The sequence below is a fragment of the Ranitomeya imitator genome, chromosome 3, assembly GCF_032444005.1.
Source record: "Ranitomeya imitator isolate aRanImi1 chromosome 3, aRanImi1.pri, whole genome shotgun sequence".
NCBI lineage: Eukaryota > Metazoa > Chordata > Amphibia > Anura > Dendrobatidae > Ranitomeya > Ranitomeya imitator.
Genome location: NC_091284.1, coordinates 352093757 through 352108916, shown reverse-complemented (window position 1 = coordinate 352108916; position 15160 = coordinate 352093757). Strand labels below are relative to the sequence as shown.

Sequence of the window (15160 nt, the reverse complement as noted above, 5' to 3'; positions counted from 1 at the left end):
CCATGGAGAATGATGTGAAGGCAGGAGGTGGCAACCCCCACGTGACAAAAAGCCCCCCCACCCTCCTAAGAGACGTTTAATATATGCTTCCTACAGACCACGTGTCCTCTGTATGTGGTGTTAACTTATACTCTGAGCTACATACACAGAAATAGCTTTGCGAAGTGTTGCAAGAAGGTTTGCTGTGTCTGCCAGCGTAGTGTCCAGAAGCTGGAGGCGCTACCAGGAGACAGGCCAGTACACCAGGAGATGTGGAGGGGGCCGTAGGAGGGCAACAACCCAGCAGCAGGACCGCTACCTCAGCCTTTGTGCAAGGAGGCACAGGAGGACCACTGCCAGAGCTAAAATGACCTCGAGCAGGCCACAAATGTGCATGTGTCTGCACAAACAGTTAGAAACCGACTCCATGAGGATGGTCTGAGGGCCCGTCGTCCACAGATGGGGGTTGTGCTCACAGCCCAACACCGTGCAGGACGCTTTGCATTTTCCACAGAACACCAGGATTGGCAAATTCACCACTGGCGCCCTGTGCTCTTCACAGATGAAAGCAGGTTCACACTGAGCACATGTGACAGACATGACAGGGTCTGGAGACGCTATGGAGAGCGATCTGCTGCTTGCAACATCCTTAAGCATGACCGGTTTGGCAGTGGGTCAGTAATGCTGTGGGGTGGCATTTCTTTGAAAGGCCGCACAGCCCTCCATGTGCTCGCCAGAGGTAGCCTGACTGCCATTAGGTACCGAGATAAGATCCTCAGACCCCTTGTGAGACCATATGCTGGTGCGGTTGGCCCTGGGTTCCTCCTAATGCAGGACAATGCTGTGTTAGCAGTTCCTGCAAGATGAAGGCATTGAAGCTATGGACTGACCCGCCCCTTCCCCAGACCTGAATCCAACTGAACACATCTGAGACATCATGCCTCGCATCATCCATCAACATCACGTTGCACCACAGACTGTCCAGGAGTTGGCGGATGCTTTAGTCCAGGTCTGGGAGGAGATCCCTCAGGAGACCATCTGCTGCCTCATCAGGAGCATGCCCAGGCGTTGTAGGGAGGTCATACAGGCACGTAGAGGCCGCACACACACAATAGAACATTATTTCCTTGTCTTGAGGCATTTCCACTGAAGTTGGATCAGCCTGTAATTTGATTTTTCACTTTGATTTTGAGTATCATTCCAAATCCAGACCTCCGTGGGCTATTAATTTTGATTTACATTGATCATTTTTATGTTTTCTTGTTCTCAACACATTCCACTATGTAATGAATAAAGATTTGCAATTGGAATATTTAATTCAGTGATATCTAGGATGTGGGATTTTAGTGTTCCCTTTATTTTTTTGAGCAGTGTATATTCTATTCCAACCTGTCACTCTGATTTTACTGTATGCGGAACATGAATTGCCGGCTTTTCGTGGGACACCGCTGCGTAAAAATCGGACAGCACACGCATGGTCCGAGTGCTGTGCGAGCTTTTTTTCTGTCGCACCCATAGACTTGCATTGGCGATTTTACACGCACGCCGAATACGGCTGAGAAAATAAACGCAGATGTGAGCTGCCCCATAAATTAACACTGGAACGTTTTCTCACATAGGCCATATTCTACGGTACTGTGACTCCGGCTCAATAGAAACACATACATCAATTCTGAATTTTTACCCACTCCTGGTTTTGGCTTACAAATACAGAGGAAGAATACTTGCCAAATACTGATAGTGGGCCACAGTCTAAAACTAGCACACTAATTATGCTGTTAAAAATAATAAAAATATGCTAAAAATGTTTTTTTCCATCATATTGATACACAAAAATTGGAATAAAAAGCTATCAAAAAGTTTTATGTAATTTTTAAAAAAATATTATATAAATGACAACATGTATATGAGAATAAAAAATAGTGGCACTCACGGCTCCTGTGATATCCAATGTCTTTATTCAGAAAAACATGTTTAATTGAAAACTGTCTGCAGAGAGGGAAGGGTACGCAGAACGTAGGTGGAGCTGAAGGAAGAGGTGCGCAGTGGGCGGAGCTTAACGGAGGAAGAAGGCTTTCGTCCACAGCCCTGAGGAACGCTTGTGTGAAACCAGCATTAGTCACTATCTACTATATAATTGTCTAAGGGTCACTTCCGTCTTTCTGTCCTTCTGTCTGTCACGGATATTCATTGGTCGCGGCCTCTGTCATGGAACCCAAGTCGTTGATTGGTCTCGCCAGCTGCCTGTCATGGCTGCCGCGACCAATCAGCAACGTCCACAGTCCGATTAGTCCCTCCCCTGCAGTCAGCGCCCGACGCCCGCTCCATACTCCCCGCTCACACAGGGTTAATGCCAGTGGTAACGGACTGCGTTATGCCGTGGGTAACTCACTCCGTTACCACCGCTATTAACCCTGTGTGACCAAGTTTTTACTATTGATGCTGCCTATGCAGCTTCAATAGTAAAAACATCTAATGTTAAAGATGATTAAAAAAATCATTATATACTCACCTTTCGTGACCCTCCGGCAGGTTCCGGTGCCAAGGATTGTATGGGAGAAGGACCTGCCATGATGTCACGGTCATGTGACCGCGACGTCATCACAGGCCCTGCACGCCTGCGCGAGAAGGACCTGCTATGACGTCACGGTCATGTGACAGCGATGTCATGGCAGGTCCTTCTCGCGCAGGGCCTGTGATGACATCGCGGTCGCATGACCGTGACATCATGGCAGGTCCTTCTCGCGCAGGGCCTGTGATGATGTCGCGGTCATGTGACCGCACCGTCATCATAGGTCCTGCGCGAGAAGGACCTGCCATGACATCACGGTCATGTGACCGAACTACAAGGGGCCCTCGGAAGGTGAGTATATGTTTATTTTTTAACCTGTGGCACACGTGGCTGGGCAATATACTATGTAGCTGGGCAATATACTACATCACTGGGCAATATACTACGTGCCTGGGCAATATACTACGTGACTGGGCATTATACTACGTGGCTGGGCAATATACTACGTGACTGGGCAATATACTACGTGGCTGGGCAATATACTACGTGCCTGGGCAATATACGTCACTGGGCAATATACTACGTGGCTGGGCAATATACTACGTGCCTGGGCAATATACGTCACTGGGCAATATACTACGTGGCTGGGCAATATACTACGTGGCTGGGCAATATACTACGTGGGCTGTGCAATATACTACGTGGCTGGGCAATATACTACGTGGCTGGGCAATATACTACGTGACTGGGCAATATACTACGTGGCTGGGCAATATACTACGTGACTGGGCAATATACTACGTGACTGGGCAATATACTACGTGGCTGGGCAATATACTGCGTGGCTGGGCAATATACTACGTGCCTGGGCAATATACTACGTGGCTGGGCAATATACTACGTGGCTGGGCAATATACTACGTGCCTGGGCAATATACTACGTGACTGGGCAATATACTACGTGGCTGGGCAATATACTACGTGACTGGGCAATATACTACGTGACTGGGCAATATACTACGTGGCTGGGCAATATACTACGTGGCTGGGCAATATACTACGTGACTGGGCAATATACTACGTGACTGGGCAATATACTACGTGGCTGGGCAATATACTACGTGGCTGGGCAATATACTACGTGGCTGGGCAATATACTATGTGACTGGGCAATATACTGCGTGGCTGGGCAATATACTACGTGGCTGGGCAATATACTACGTGCCTGGGCAATATACTACGTGACTGGGAAATATACTACGTGCCTGGGCAATATACTACGTGACTGGGCAATATACTACGTGGCTGGGCAATATACTACGTGGCTGGGCAATATACTACGTGGGCTGTGCAATATACTACGTGGCTGGGCAATATACTACGTGGCTGGGCAATATACTACGTGACTGGGCAATATACTACGTGACTGGGCAATATACTACGTGGGCTGTGCAATATACTACGTGGCTGGGCAATATACGACGTGGGCTGTGCAATATACTACATGGCTGGGCAATATACTACGTGGCTGGGCAATATACTACGTGGGCTGTGCAATATACTACGTGGCTGGGCAATATACTACGTGGCTGGGCAATATACTACGTGACTGGGCAATATACTACGTGGCTGGGCAATATACTACGTGGGCTGTGCAATATACTACGTGGCTGGGCAATATACGACGTGGGCATGCATATTCTAGAATACCCGATGTGTTAGAATTGGCCACCATCTAGTGTCTTACATAATTTGGCAGGACTGGTATCTACCACTATGTCACCATGTGGCGGTATTATCAATGTTCGTCTTTGTATAGATTTTTTTTTAGTAACAGCGTGATCATCTCCTGAGGTTCATCCACTATTGGGTGCTCCACCATAAATGTAATCAGGGTTACTTGGTTAGTGGCCCACTCAGTTTGTACCCGCCCGTCTGCTGCCAGTGACGAGATCAGATTTGACCGCAGAATAAAAGCAGCAAAACGACCAATGTGTGAACAAAGCCGGTTCTAGACAAATGAACCGATGAGGCAGACGAGAATAAAATCCGGCAAACCCAAGAAAACTGCTTGGGCACAATATGCCAGGCACGCCTTGGTGGCAAGGGAAGCAGCGTGCTCTGAGGTAAGTACGGCCCAAATCTCTCGCTGAAGTTCAGTCAGAACCCGGAGCAATGTGCGTGTCTAGCGCATCTCTACAACTGGCGTGATAGGAAATTCGCGCCATTTTTAATAGCCTTGTGGTTTATGTATCCCCCAGCAAAGATGTCGGTGAGGTAACCGCATACTGTACAGTGTATACAGTCACTACAGGCCCTGAGTCTGCTCAGCCGCCCCCGCCTGCAGACACGGCGGAGTGGGCGCGTATCTCATTCCCACCCCGAAGACACAAGGGTGGAGAGTGCAACCAACGTCCCGCCAATGGAGAGCGGGGAGGCTCGGGTGGGAGAGGCGCCAGGGCTCGGACAACGCCTCCTCCGGTGCATCGCTCCCCTGATCAGGCGGAGGCCAGGACGCAGCAGCAGCCATGGCCATTGTTTTCACTGCCATTAGGGTCCTGTTGGGGCTCTTCTTTGCCATTGCCGGAGTAGTTAAACTAACAGATCAAGTGTCAGCTGAGGTGTACCAGCACATGGTAAGTGCCAGTCCTGAGCTATGCCCAGGGCATGCAGCGCGTGCCCCTCCTGCACCTACACGGCCAGTACAGCAGTAGCCTCAAGTGTTGGCACCTGCTGAACATCGGAGAGGGAGCCAGTGTGTGTGTGGCAAGAACGGGCGCCTGATCCTGGCTGGAGAGTCAGGCAGGGCGTGAGCGGGTGGGACTTTACCTTGGGGTGCAATAGCCCAGAACTACCTAGCCCAGCACTGCACTGCACAGCCCAGCCCTGCACTGCACTGCCCAGCACTACACTGCCCAGCACTACACTGCCCAGCACTGCACAGCCCAGCACTGCACTGCACAGCCCAGCACTACACTGCCCAGCACTGCACAGCCCAGCACTGCACTGCACTGCCCAGCACTACACTGCCCAGCACTACACTGCCCAGCACTGCACAGCCCAGCACTGCACTGCACTGCCCAGCACTACACTGCACAGCCCAGCACTACACTGCCCAGCACTGCACAGCCCAGCACTACGCTGCCCAGCACTACGCTGCCCAGCACTACGCTGCCCAGCACTACGCAGCCCAGCACTACGCAGCCCAGCACTGCCTAGCACTACACAGCCCAGCACTACACAGCCCAGCACTACACAGCCCAGCACTACACAGCCCAGCACTACACAGCCCAGCACTACACAGCCCAGCACTACACAGCCCAGCACTACACAGCCCAGCACTACACAGCCCAGCACTACACAGCCCAGCACTACACAGCCCAGCACTACACAGCCCAGCACTACACAGCCCAGAACTGCCCAGCACTACACTGCCCAGCACTACACTGCCCAGCACTACACTGCCCAGCACTAGCTCTCCCAGCACTAGCTCTCCCAGCACTAGCTCTCCCAGCACTAGCTCTCCCAGCACTAGCTCTCCCAGCACTAGCTCTCCCAGCACTAGCTCTCCCAGCACTAGCTCTCCCAGCACTAGCTCTCCCAGCACTAGCTCTCCCAGCACTAGCTCTCCCAGCACTAGCTCTCCCAGCACTAGCTCTCCCAGCACTAGCTCTCCCAGCACTACACTGCCCAGCACTAGCTCTCCCAGCACTAGCTCTCCCAGCACTACACTGCCCAGCACTAGCTCTCCCAGCACTAGCTCTCCCAGCACTAGCTCTCCCAGCACTAGCTCTCCCAGCACTAGCTCTCCCAGCACTAGCTCTCCCAGCACTAGCTCTCCCAGCACTAGCTCGCCCAGCACTAGCTCTCCCAGCACTAGCTCTCCCAGCACTAGCTCTCCCAGCACTAGCTCTCCCAGCACTAGCTCTCCCAGCACTAGCAACTGTGCGCATATTGCCGGAGCTTCGGTGGATCCGAGGGGTGAGTATATTACTATTTTTTATTTTAATTATTTTTTTTAACAGGGATGTGGTGCCCACACTGCTGTATACTACGTGGGCTGTGTTAGATACCGCGTGGCTGCTATATACTACATAGGCAGTGTTATATACTATGTGGGCTGTGTGATATACTGCGTGGGCTGTGCTATATATTACGAGGCCACTGTTATATACTGCGTGGGCAGTGGTTTATACTACGTGGCTGCTATATACTGCGTGGGCTGTGCTATATATTACGTGGTCAGTGTTATATACTGCGTGGGCTGTGTTATATACTATGTCGCCTGTGTTATATACTGCGTGGCTGCTATACTACGTGGGCTGTGTTATATAGTATGTGGCTGTGTTATATACTGCGTGGCCACTGTTATATATTGCGTGGCCTGTATTAACGCATCAGGTATTCTACAGTATGTATGTTTATAGCCGCCACATAGTATATAGCACAGGCCACGTAGTATTTGTCTGCTATATACTACATAGCTCCTTTATACTATGTGGCCTGTGCTATATACTATGTGGCTGCTATATACATACCGTATATACTCGAGTATAAGCCGAGATTTTCAGCCCACTTTTTTGGGCTGAAAGTTACCCCCTCGGCTTATACTCGAGTCATACCCAGGGGTCGGCAGGGGAGGGGGAGCGGGGGCTGTCTAGTTATACTCACCTACTCCTGGCGCGGTCCCTGCACGTCCCTGCTTCTTCCAGCGCTGCAGCTTCTTCCTGTAGTGAGCGGTCACATGGTACCGCTCATTACAGTAATAAATATGTGGCTCCACCCCCCCATAGAGATGGAGCCGCATATTCATTACTGTAATGAGCGGTAACTGTGATCGCTCACTACAGGAAGAAAATGCGGCGCCGGGGAACAGACGTGCAGCGACGGCGCCAGGAGCAGGTAAGTATGACGGGGGCAGTACGCGATACTCACCTGCTCCTCGTTCCACCGTCGGCGCCGCTGTGTCTTCCGCAGTGACGCTCAGGTCAGAGGGCGCGGTGACGTGATTAGTGCGCGCCGCCCTCTTCCTGAACGTTGGCGCAGAGGATGGGAAGACACAGCGGCGGTCAGCGGTGGAACGGGAAAGGTGAGTATAGCAAGTGCTGGGGGCCTGAGAGGTGAGTATGTAATTTTTTTATTTTTTTAATCGCAGCAACAGCATATGGGGCAAATATCTGTATGGAGCATCTTATGTGGCCATGTGCAGCATGATATGGGGGCAAATATCTGTATGGGGCATCTTATGGGGCCATGTGCAGCATTATATGGGGCAAATATCTGTATGGGGCATCTTATGGGGCCATAATCCACATTTGTGGAGCATTATACGGGGCAAATATCTGTATGGAGCATCTTATGTGGCCATGTGCAGCATTATATGGGGGCAAATGTCTGTATGGGGCATCTTATGGGGCCATAATCCACATTTGTGGAGCATTATACGGGGCAAATATCTGTATGGAGCATCTTATGTGGCCATGTGCAGCATTATATGGGGGCAAATGTCTGTATGGGGCATCTTATGGGGCCATAATCCACATTTGTGGAGCATTATACGGGGCAAGTGTCTGTATGGAGCATCTTATGGGGTCATAATCAACATTTGTGCAGCATTATATGGGGCATATTTTATTATGGAGCCCATTATAAACTGTATGGAGCATTATATGGGGCTCCTGATTCAATATGGATATTCAAAAACACTTAACCTACCGATGTCTCAATTAATTTTACTTTTATTGGTATCTATTTTTATCTTTTGAAATTTACCAGTAGCTGCTGCATTTTCCACCCTAGGCTTATACTCGAGTCATTAAGTTTTCCCAGTTATTTGTGGCAAAATTAGGTGGGTCGGCTTATACTCGGGTCGGCTTATACTCTAGTATATACGGTACATAAATACATATTCTAGAATACCCGATACGTTAGAATCGGGCCACCATCTAGTTTGCTATATCCTTGTCACTTAGCACTTTATCTCAATTTCATGAATTACACTAACTGCTGGTATCGGTTTATTGTTACATTCTTGTCACTTGGCACTTTATTTCTGCACTAGATGGTGGCCCAATTCTAACGCATCGGGTATTCTAGAATATGCATGTCCACGTAGTATATTGCCCAGCCACGTAATATATTGCCCAGCCACGTAGTATATTGCCCAGCACAGAGCCATGTAGTATAGAGAAAAAAATAAACATATACTCACCTATAGCCCGTTGAAGTCCTGCTATACTTACCATCCGCCGCTTTTCTCGCTCCTCGCCACGCTCCAGGGATCGCTCCATTGCAAGCGGCAGCTTGCGGTTCCAGGGCTGGTGTGAGCAGGACCTATGATGACGTCGTGGTCACATGACCGTGACGTCACGGCAGGTCCTTGTCGCACACCAGCCCTGGGACAGGACCGGAAGCTGCCGCTTGCAATGGAGCGGTCCGGGGAGCATCGCGAGGAACGGGAAAGGCGGCGGAGGGTGAGTATAGCAGGTTTTTTAAAATTATTTTTAACATGACATATTTTTACTATTGATGCCGCTTAGGCAGCATCAATAGTAAATAGTTGGGGACACACAGGGTTAATAGCGGTAACTGAGTGCGTTACACCGCGGTCCGTTACCGCTGCCATTAACCCTGTGTGATCGGTGAGTGGAGGGGATTACGGAGCGGGCGCCGGGCAGTGAGTGCAGGGGAGTAGGGGAGGACTAATCGGACTGTGGCCGTCGCTGATTGGTCGCGGCAGCCATGACAGGCAGCTGCCGAGACCAATCAGCGAATGAATAACCGTGACAGGACAGACAGACAGACGGAAGTGACCCTTAGACAATTATGTATATAGCTTATTTATGTCTGTATTATACAGCTTAAAGCACTATTTGTAGGGCATTATGCTACTAACGTGTGGTATAGATTCTATACTGAGTATTACAGATTTTTTGAGCATTTATATGTGACAGCATGTCACTAACTTAATTATCATTCAGTATTGTGCAGTATTATTGCCCTTTATAGATTCAGGGCAGCCTTGTATCTTTGTTTCTTGGCTTGGGTGAACTACCTTACTAATTAATGTGAATTATCTATTATTATTTCACCTAGCCTCGGAGCTATGCACTAGGTTGTATTAATGTTCTACATGTTTCCGATAATTTGATAGGGCTGAATAACTTTTATGATTGCATACAAATTCTGAATTGGTACTATCTATTGTCTGGAGTGCAATGCACTGTGTTAGCAGCTGTTTTGTATTGTATTTCTTGTATTGTACGTAGATGTTTAATAAAAAGACATTTTTAATCCTTTATTATGGCATTTACTTCCGTTGTGTTTGTAGGAGTAGTATAATTGGACGTGCCTTTCATTAGGCTAAAATATTTCTTGGTTGAACCTCAAATAAGGTGGAAGCGATCCAAAGATGGCCACAGCCCTTCTCAAAAAAGCAGGTCAGGGCATTTCTAGATATTTCGGGCTACTATCAAAGAATTGTCCCTAACGTTTCCCTGATCTTCTGAAAGGGAAGACGTCGGCTATGGCTAAGTGGTCCCTGGAAGCTGAGGCGGCCTCTCAGGAACTGAAACTGGTCCTTTGTAAAACAGCCAGTTTTGGTGGCGCCCAACTTTTCCAAAGAGTTTGTGTTTCAGACGGATGTATCGGATGTCGGGCTGGGAGCAGTTTTGTCCCAGGAGATTAACCGAGAGGAACACCCTGTAATATACTTCAGTTGGAAGCTGTCCATGTGATGTGAGAACTACTCCATAGTGGAAAAATAATGTGTGGGCGTTGGTCACTCTGAGGTATTACCTGAATAGGTAGAAGGTTCAAATTAGTGTCAGACCATGCCTCGCTAAGGTGGATGCGAGAGAAGGGGAAACAATGCCCGAGTAACTGGGTGGTTCCTAGCCCTTCAAGGCTTTAGTTTTCAGGTGGAGCATAGGTCTGGGAAACAACATGAGAATGCAGATACCCTATCAAGAATCCATTGTATGTTGGCAGAAGGTGCCAAGCCACCTGGCTTTGGGTAGAGGGGGGAGGTATGTAAAGTGGCATCTGGACAGGTCGTGGATGGGGAGGTGTGTGTCCTCAGGTGCCAAGCCTAGGTGATGTAGGACCCGGAGAAGCAGGCGCCAGCACATACTGCTGAGAGTTGTTTTAATGAGCCCGGATTATGGGTCTGGGTTATACGAGCAGCTGTAAGTGTTGGGTGGGATCGGCTGCTCACTTTCAGTCCAGGTCTTGGGAGGTCTGATTTAAGGCAGCTGGGGCTGTCTCACTGTGTCTGTGTATTTTGCAAGGTGAGGAAGCCTTGCATGCGCTGCTCAGACCCTGCTGGAGTCTGAGAGGAAAAGACTCACATTTAAACGGCTGAGCCTTTGTGTTATTTAGACTTATTTTCTACTTTGTTCTGTGATACCTTTTGTTTAGCCAGAAGAAGCTGTTTTACTTTGTCACCCTGACGGTTTAGGAATTTCTTTTAATAAGTCACACGTTGTTGGAAACAACGAACCTAGTCCCGGGTCAACCAGCGTCTACTGCAGAGCCATTCTTTCACAGCTCACAATATGTTTTTGTGGTGGAAGGAAACCCACAAAAACACGTGGAAAGCATGCAAACTCCTTGCAGATATACTTGGTGGGATTTGAATCCAGGATCCCAATACTGCAACCACTGATCCACCATGCTGAGCCATCAAACTGATGTGCATTTATTATTAAAGGGTTGTTTCATAACAATAATTGCAGAGCTTTTGTGTGAAAGTACAGGTACTTTTTTTTTTTTCTTTTAAAGGGATAGTCTAAACATAGACATTTGCAGGGTCGTACTGGCCCACCGGAGAACCGGAGGATTCTCCGTTGGGCCCAGGCACTGACACCTGCTGGCAGGTACGGACTGGGGCTGAAATTCAGCCCTGGCATTTGAAACCAAACAGGCTCATGTTGTCCCCGTTCCCTAGAACCAGATGGAATATATTACTAATATTATCCTGGATGGAGGAAAGAAAGATTTACTACAAGACCAATATGGGGTAAGTGACGGAGTCAGTGACCTTGTGCTTTGTCACAACTGTTAACAGTATGGGTGTCCTGAGAACATCGATTCTGTTAACAATGTAGCAGACAAGGCAGCCCACAACCAGACAGGCCCTTCTGGCATTTGCCAGAATTGCCCAATGGCCAGTCCGGCCCTGCCTGCTGGCATACAGGCCAGCAGCCATTGATATGAGGCCCCTGAGTCAAGGGGGCCCGCCCTGTGCCAGTGGAGCAGCAATGGGTGACAAGAAGCCATGCCTGTCCTTGTTGCTAAAGAGAAATGGATATTCACGCTTCTCCACGCCCCCATATACATTATATTCTATGACGGGGGCTACCCCAACCCCTGCTACATAATTAAGACGTGTACTACCTTATATTATACCCTGATATTAGAATGTTTTACCACACAATTGGTGGTCTTGTATTTATTTCTATGTAGCTACATAGTGGACCCCAAAAAACAAAATACCTTAGGACAGTATATCTTTATATAAATACCGGTGACTGCAGGCCTACCTATCCCAGCCACCATAGGCATTAGCCATGGAACCACTCCCCACAGGATTTTTAACAAAAAGAGAAACTGGTGTCCGGTCGGTCTGCACGTGGTGCTGCATCTGAGTCTTTGCTTCATTACAGCTGATGTCCTGTTTTTATGGTATTATATACTTTTTTACAGTGCCATATATGTAATCATTTATATAAATAAACTTTTTGGATCTTATCATTTTCTGGTGGATTTTGTCACTCCAGTTTCTCTTTTTGATAAAAAAATAGTGGACCCCAAGAATGATTTTCTCTGGTGGGCCCAAGGTGCTCCAGTCCGACGCTGGACATTTGTGATAAATATCTAATAGATGCGTGGCCTGTATCTATTCTCAGATTCCCCCCCATCCCGCCTACTGGTAGGCTGCAGTAAAAGGAGAGGTAGTCGCACATGTGCTAGCTCTCTCCATTCACCTTTGCGGGAGTTAAAAAACAAACTGCGAAGTAAATGTAACCACATCCTTTATCAGTGGTTGGCATCAGTTGGAATGGGGGATCAGGAGCCCCTTTTTCGGAAGATAGGTGTCAGACCCAAAACTATTAGACATTAACCCCTTCACGACTTGCACTGTACTAGTACTGCGCATGCGGTGTCTCCCCCTTTTGATGTGGTCTCCGGCACGGATCCCACATATTTTCTTGCACATGTCAGCTGTTTTGAACAGCTGACATGTGCCTGGAATAGCCGTGGGTTCAATTGTGATCCACCCTCGACTATTAACCCATCAATTGCTGACTGGCATTTAACTTCCGCTTCCGGCCATCAGGCGGGTCGTGGGTCACCGGTTCGTTTGGGATGACAACCAGAGGTCTCCTGGAGACTTCTATGGTTGTCACTGCTGGCTTGCTGTGGGCGCTGCCCCATGGTCAGTGCTCATAGCAAGTGAGTAATTCTACTACATAGAAGGGATCTGGTTGTGGCAGCTTCTAGTCTCCCATGGAGACTACTGAAGCATGCCAAAAGTAAAAAAAAAAAAAGTTTTTAACCCCTTTCTGACCTCGGACGGGATAGCTGTTTTGTACAGCTGACATGTGCGCGCAATGAGCGCGAGCGGAATCGCAATCCGCTCGCACCCATTAACTAGTTAAATTCCACCGTCAAGCGATGACAGCGGAATTTACAGTTAGGGCCAGAAATATTTGGACAGTGACACAAGTTTTGTTATTTTAGCTGTTTACAAAAACATGTTCAGAAATACAATTATATATATAATATGGGCTGAAAGTGCACACTCCCAGCTGCAATATGATAGTTTCCACATCCAAATCGGAGAAAGGGTTTAGGAATCATAGCTCTGTAATGCATAGCGTCCTCTTTTTCAAGGGACCAAAAGTAATTGGACAATGGACTCTAAGGGCTGCAATTAACTCTGAAGGCGTCTCCCTCGTTAACCTGTAATCAATGAAGTAGTTAAAAGGTCAGGGGTGGATTCCAGGTGTGTGGTTTTGCATTTGGAAGCTGTTGCTGTGAGCAGACAACATGCGGTCAAAGGAACTCTCAATTGAGGTGAAGCAGAACATCCTGAGGCTGAAAAAAAAGAAAAAATCCATCAGAGAGATAGCAGACATGCTTGGAGTAGCAAAATCAACAGTTGGGTACATTCTGACTGGTGAGCTTGGGAACTCAAAAAGGCCTGGGCGTCCACGGATGACAACAGTGGTGGATGATCGCCGCATACTTAATTTGGTGAAGAAGAACCCGTTCACAACATCAACTGAAGTCCAGAACACTCTCAGTGAAGTAGGTGTATCTGTCTCTAAGTCAACAGTAAAGAGAAGACTCCATGACAGTAAATACAAAGGGTTCACATCTAGATGCAAACCATTCATCAATACCAAAAATAGACAGGCCAGAGTTAAATTTGCAGAAAAACACCTCAGAAGCCAGCTCAGTTCTGGAAAAGTATTCTATGGACAGATGAGACAAAGATCAACCTGTACCAGAATGATGGGAAGAAAAAGTTTGGAGAAGAAAGGGAACGGCACATGATCCAAGGCACACCACATCCTCTGTAAAACATGGTGGAGGCAACGTGATGGCATGGGCATGCATGGCTTTCAATGGCACTGGGTCACTTGTGTTTATTGATGACATAAGAGCAGACAAGAGTAGCCGGATGAATTCTGAAGTGTACCGGGATATACTTTCAGCCCAGATTCAGCCAAATGCTGCAAAGTTGATTGGACGGCGCTTCATAGTACAGATGGACAATGACCCCAAGCATACAGCCAAAGCTACCCAGGAGTTCATGAGTGCCAAAAAGTGGAACATTCTGCAATGGCCAAGTCAATCTCCAGATCTAAACCCAATTGAGCATGCATTTCACTTGCTCAAATCCAGATTTAAGACGGAAAGACCCACAAACAAGCAAGACCTGAAGGCTGCGGCTGTAAAGGCCTGGCAAAGCATTAAGAAGGAGGAAACCCAGCGTTTGGTGATGTCCATGGGTTCCAGACTTAAGGCAGTGATTGCCTCCAAAGGATTTGCAACAAAATATTGAAAATAAACATAACCCAAACAAAATATTTTTATTTGTCCAATTACTTTTGACCTCCTAAAATGTGGAGTGTTTGTAAAGAAATGTGTACAATTCCTACATTTTCTATCAGATATTTTTGTTCAACCTTTCAAATTAAACATTACAATCTGCACTTGAATTCTGTTGTAGAGGTTTCATTTCAAATCCAATGTGGTGGCATGCAGAGCCCAACTCGCGAAAATTGTGTCACTGTCCAAATATTTCTGGCCCTAACTGTAACTAGCATGGCCGGATGTGCTCGGACCGCTGACCCCCGATCATGTGTGTGCATTGCCATAACAACCAGAGGTCTCCTTGAGACCTCTATGGTTGTTGATGGCCGATTGCTTTGATCGCCACCCTGTGGTCGGCGTTCAAAGTACACCTGCCTTTCTGCTACATAGAGGTGATCTGTACTTCACCTCTATGTAGCAGAGCCGATCGTGTAGTGCATGCTTCTAGCCTCCTATGGAGGCTATTGATGCATGCCCCCCCCCAAAAAAAAAGTGTTTAAAAATATTAAAAAAATAAATATATAAAAGTTCAAATCACCCCCCTTTCGCCCCAATCAAAATAAA

General features: G+C 47.9%; 1 protein-coding gene across 1 annotated transcript in view; it reads left to right on the top strand.

The window, feature by feature from the left end:
* Window positions 1-4955: 4955 nt before the first annotated feature.
* TMEM35B (transmembrane protein 35B) overlaps window positions 4956-15160 on the top strand; it is an 82392-nt gene continuing 72187 nt past the window's right edge. The window contains exon 1 of the mRNA XM_069756816.1: window positions 4956-5127. Within this exon, the coding sequence (XP_069612917.1) occupies window positions 5020-5127 (108 nt within the window). The 5' untranslated portion in view covers window positions 4956-5019. The remainder of the gene's footprint in view (window positions 5128-15160) is intronic.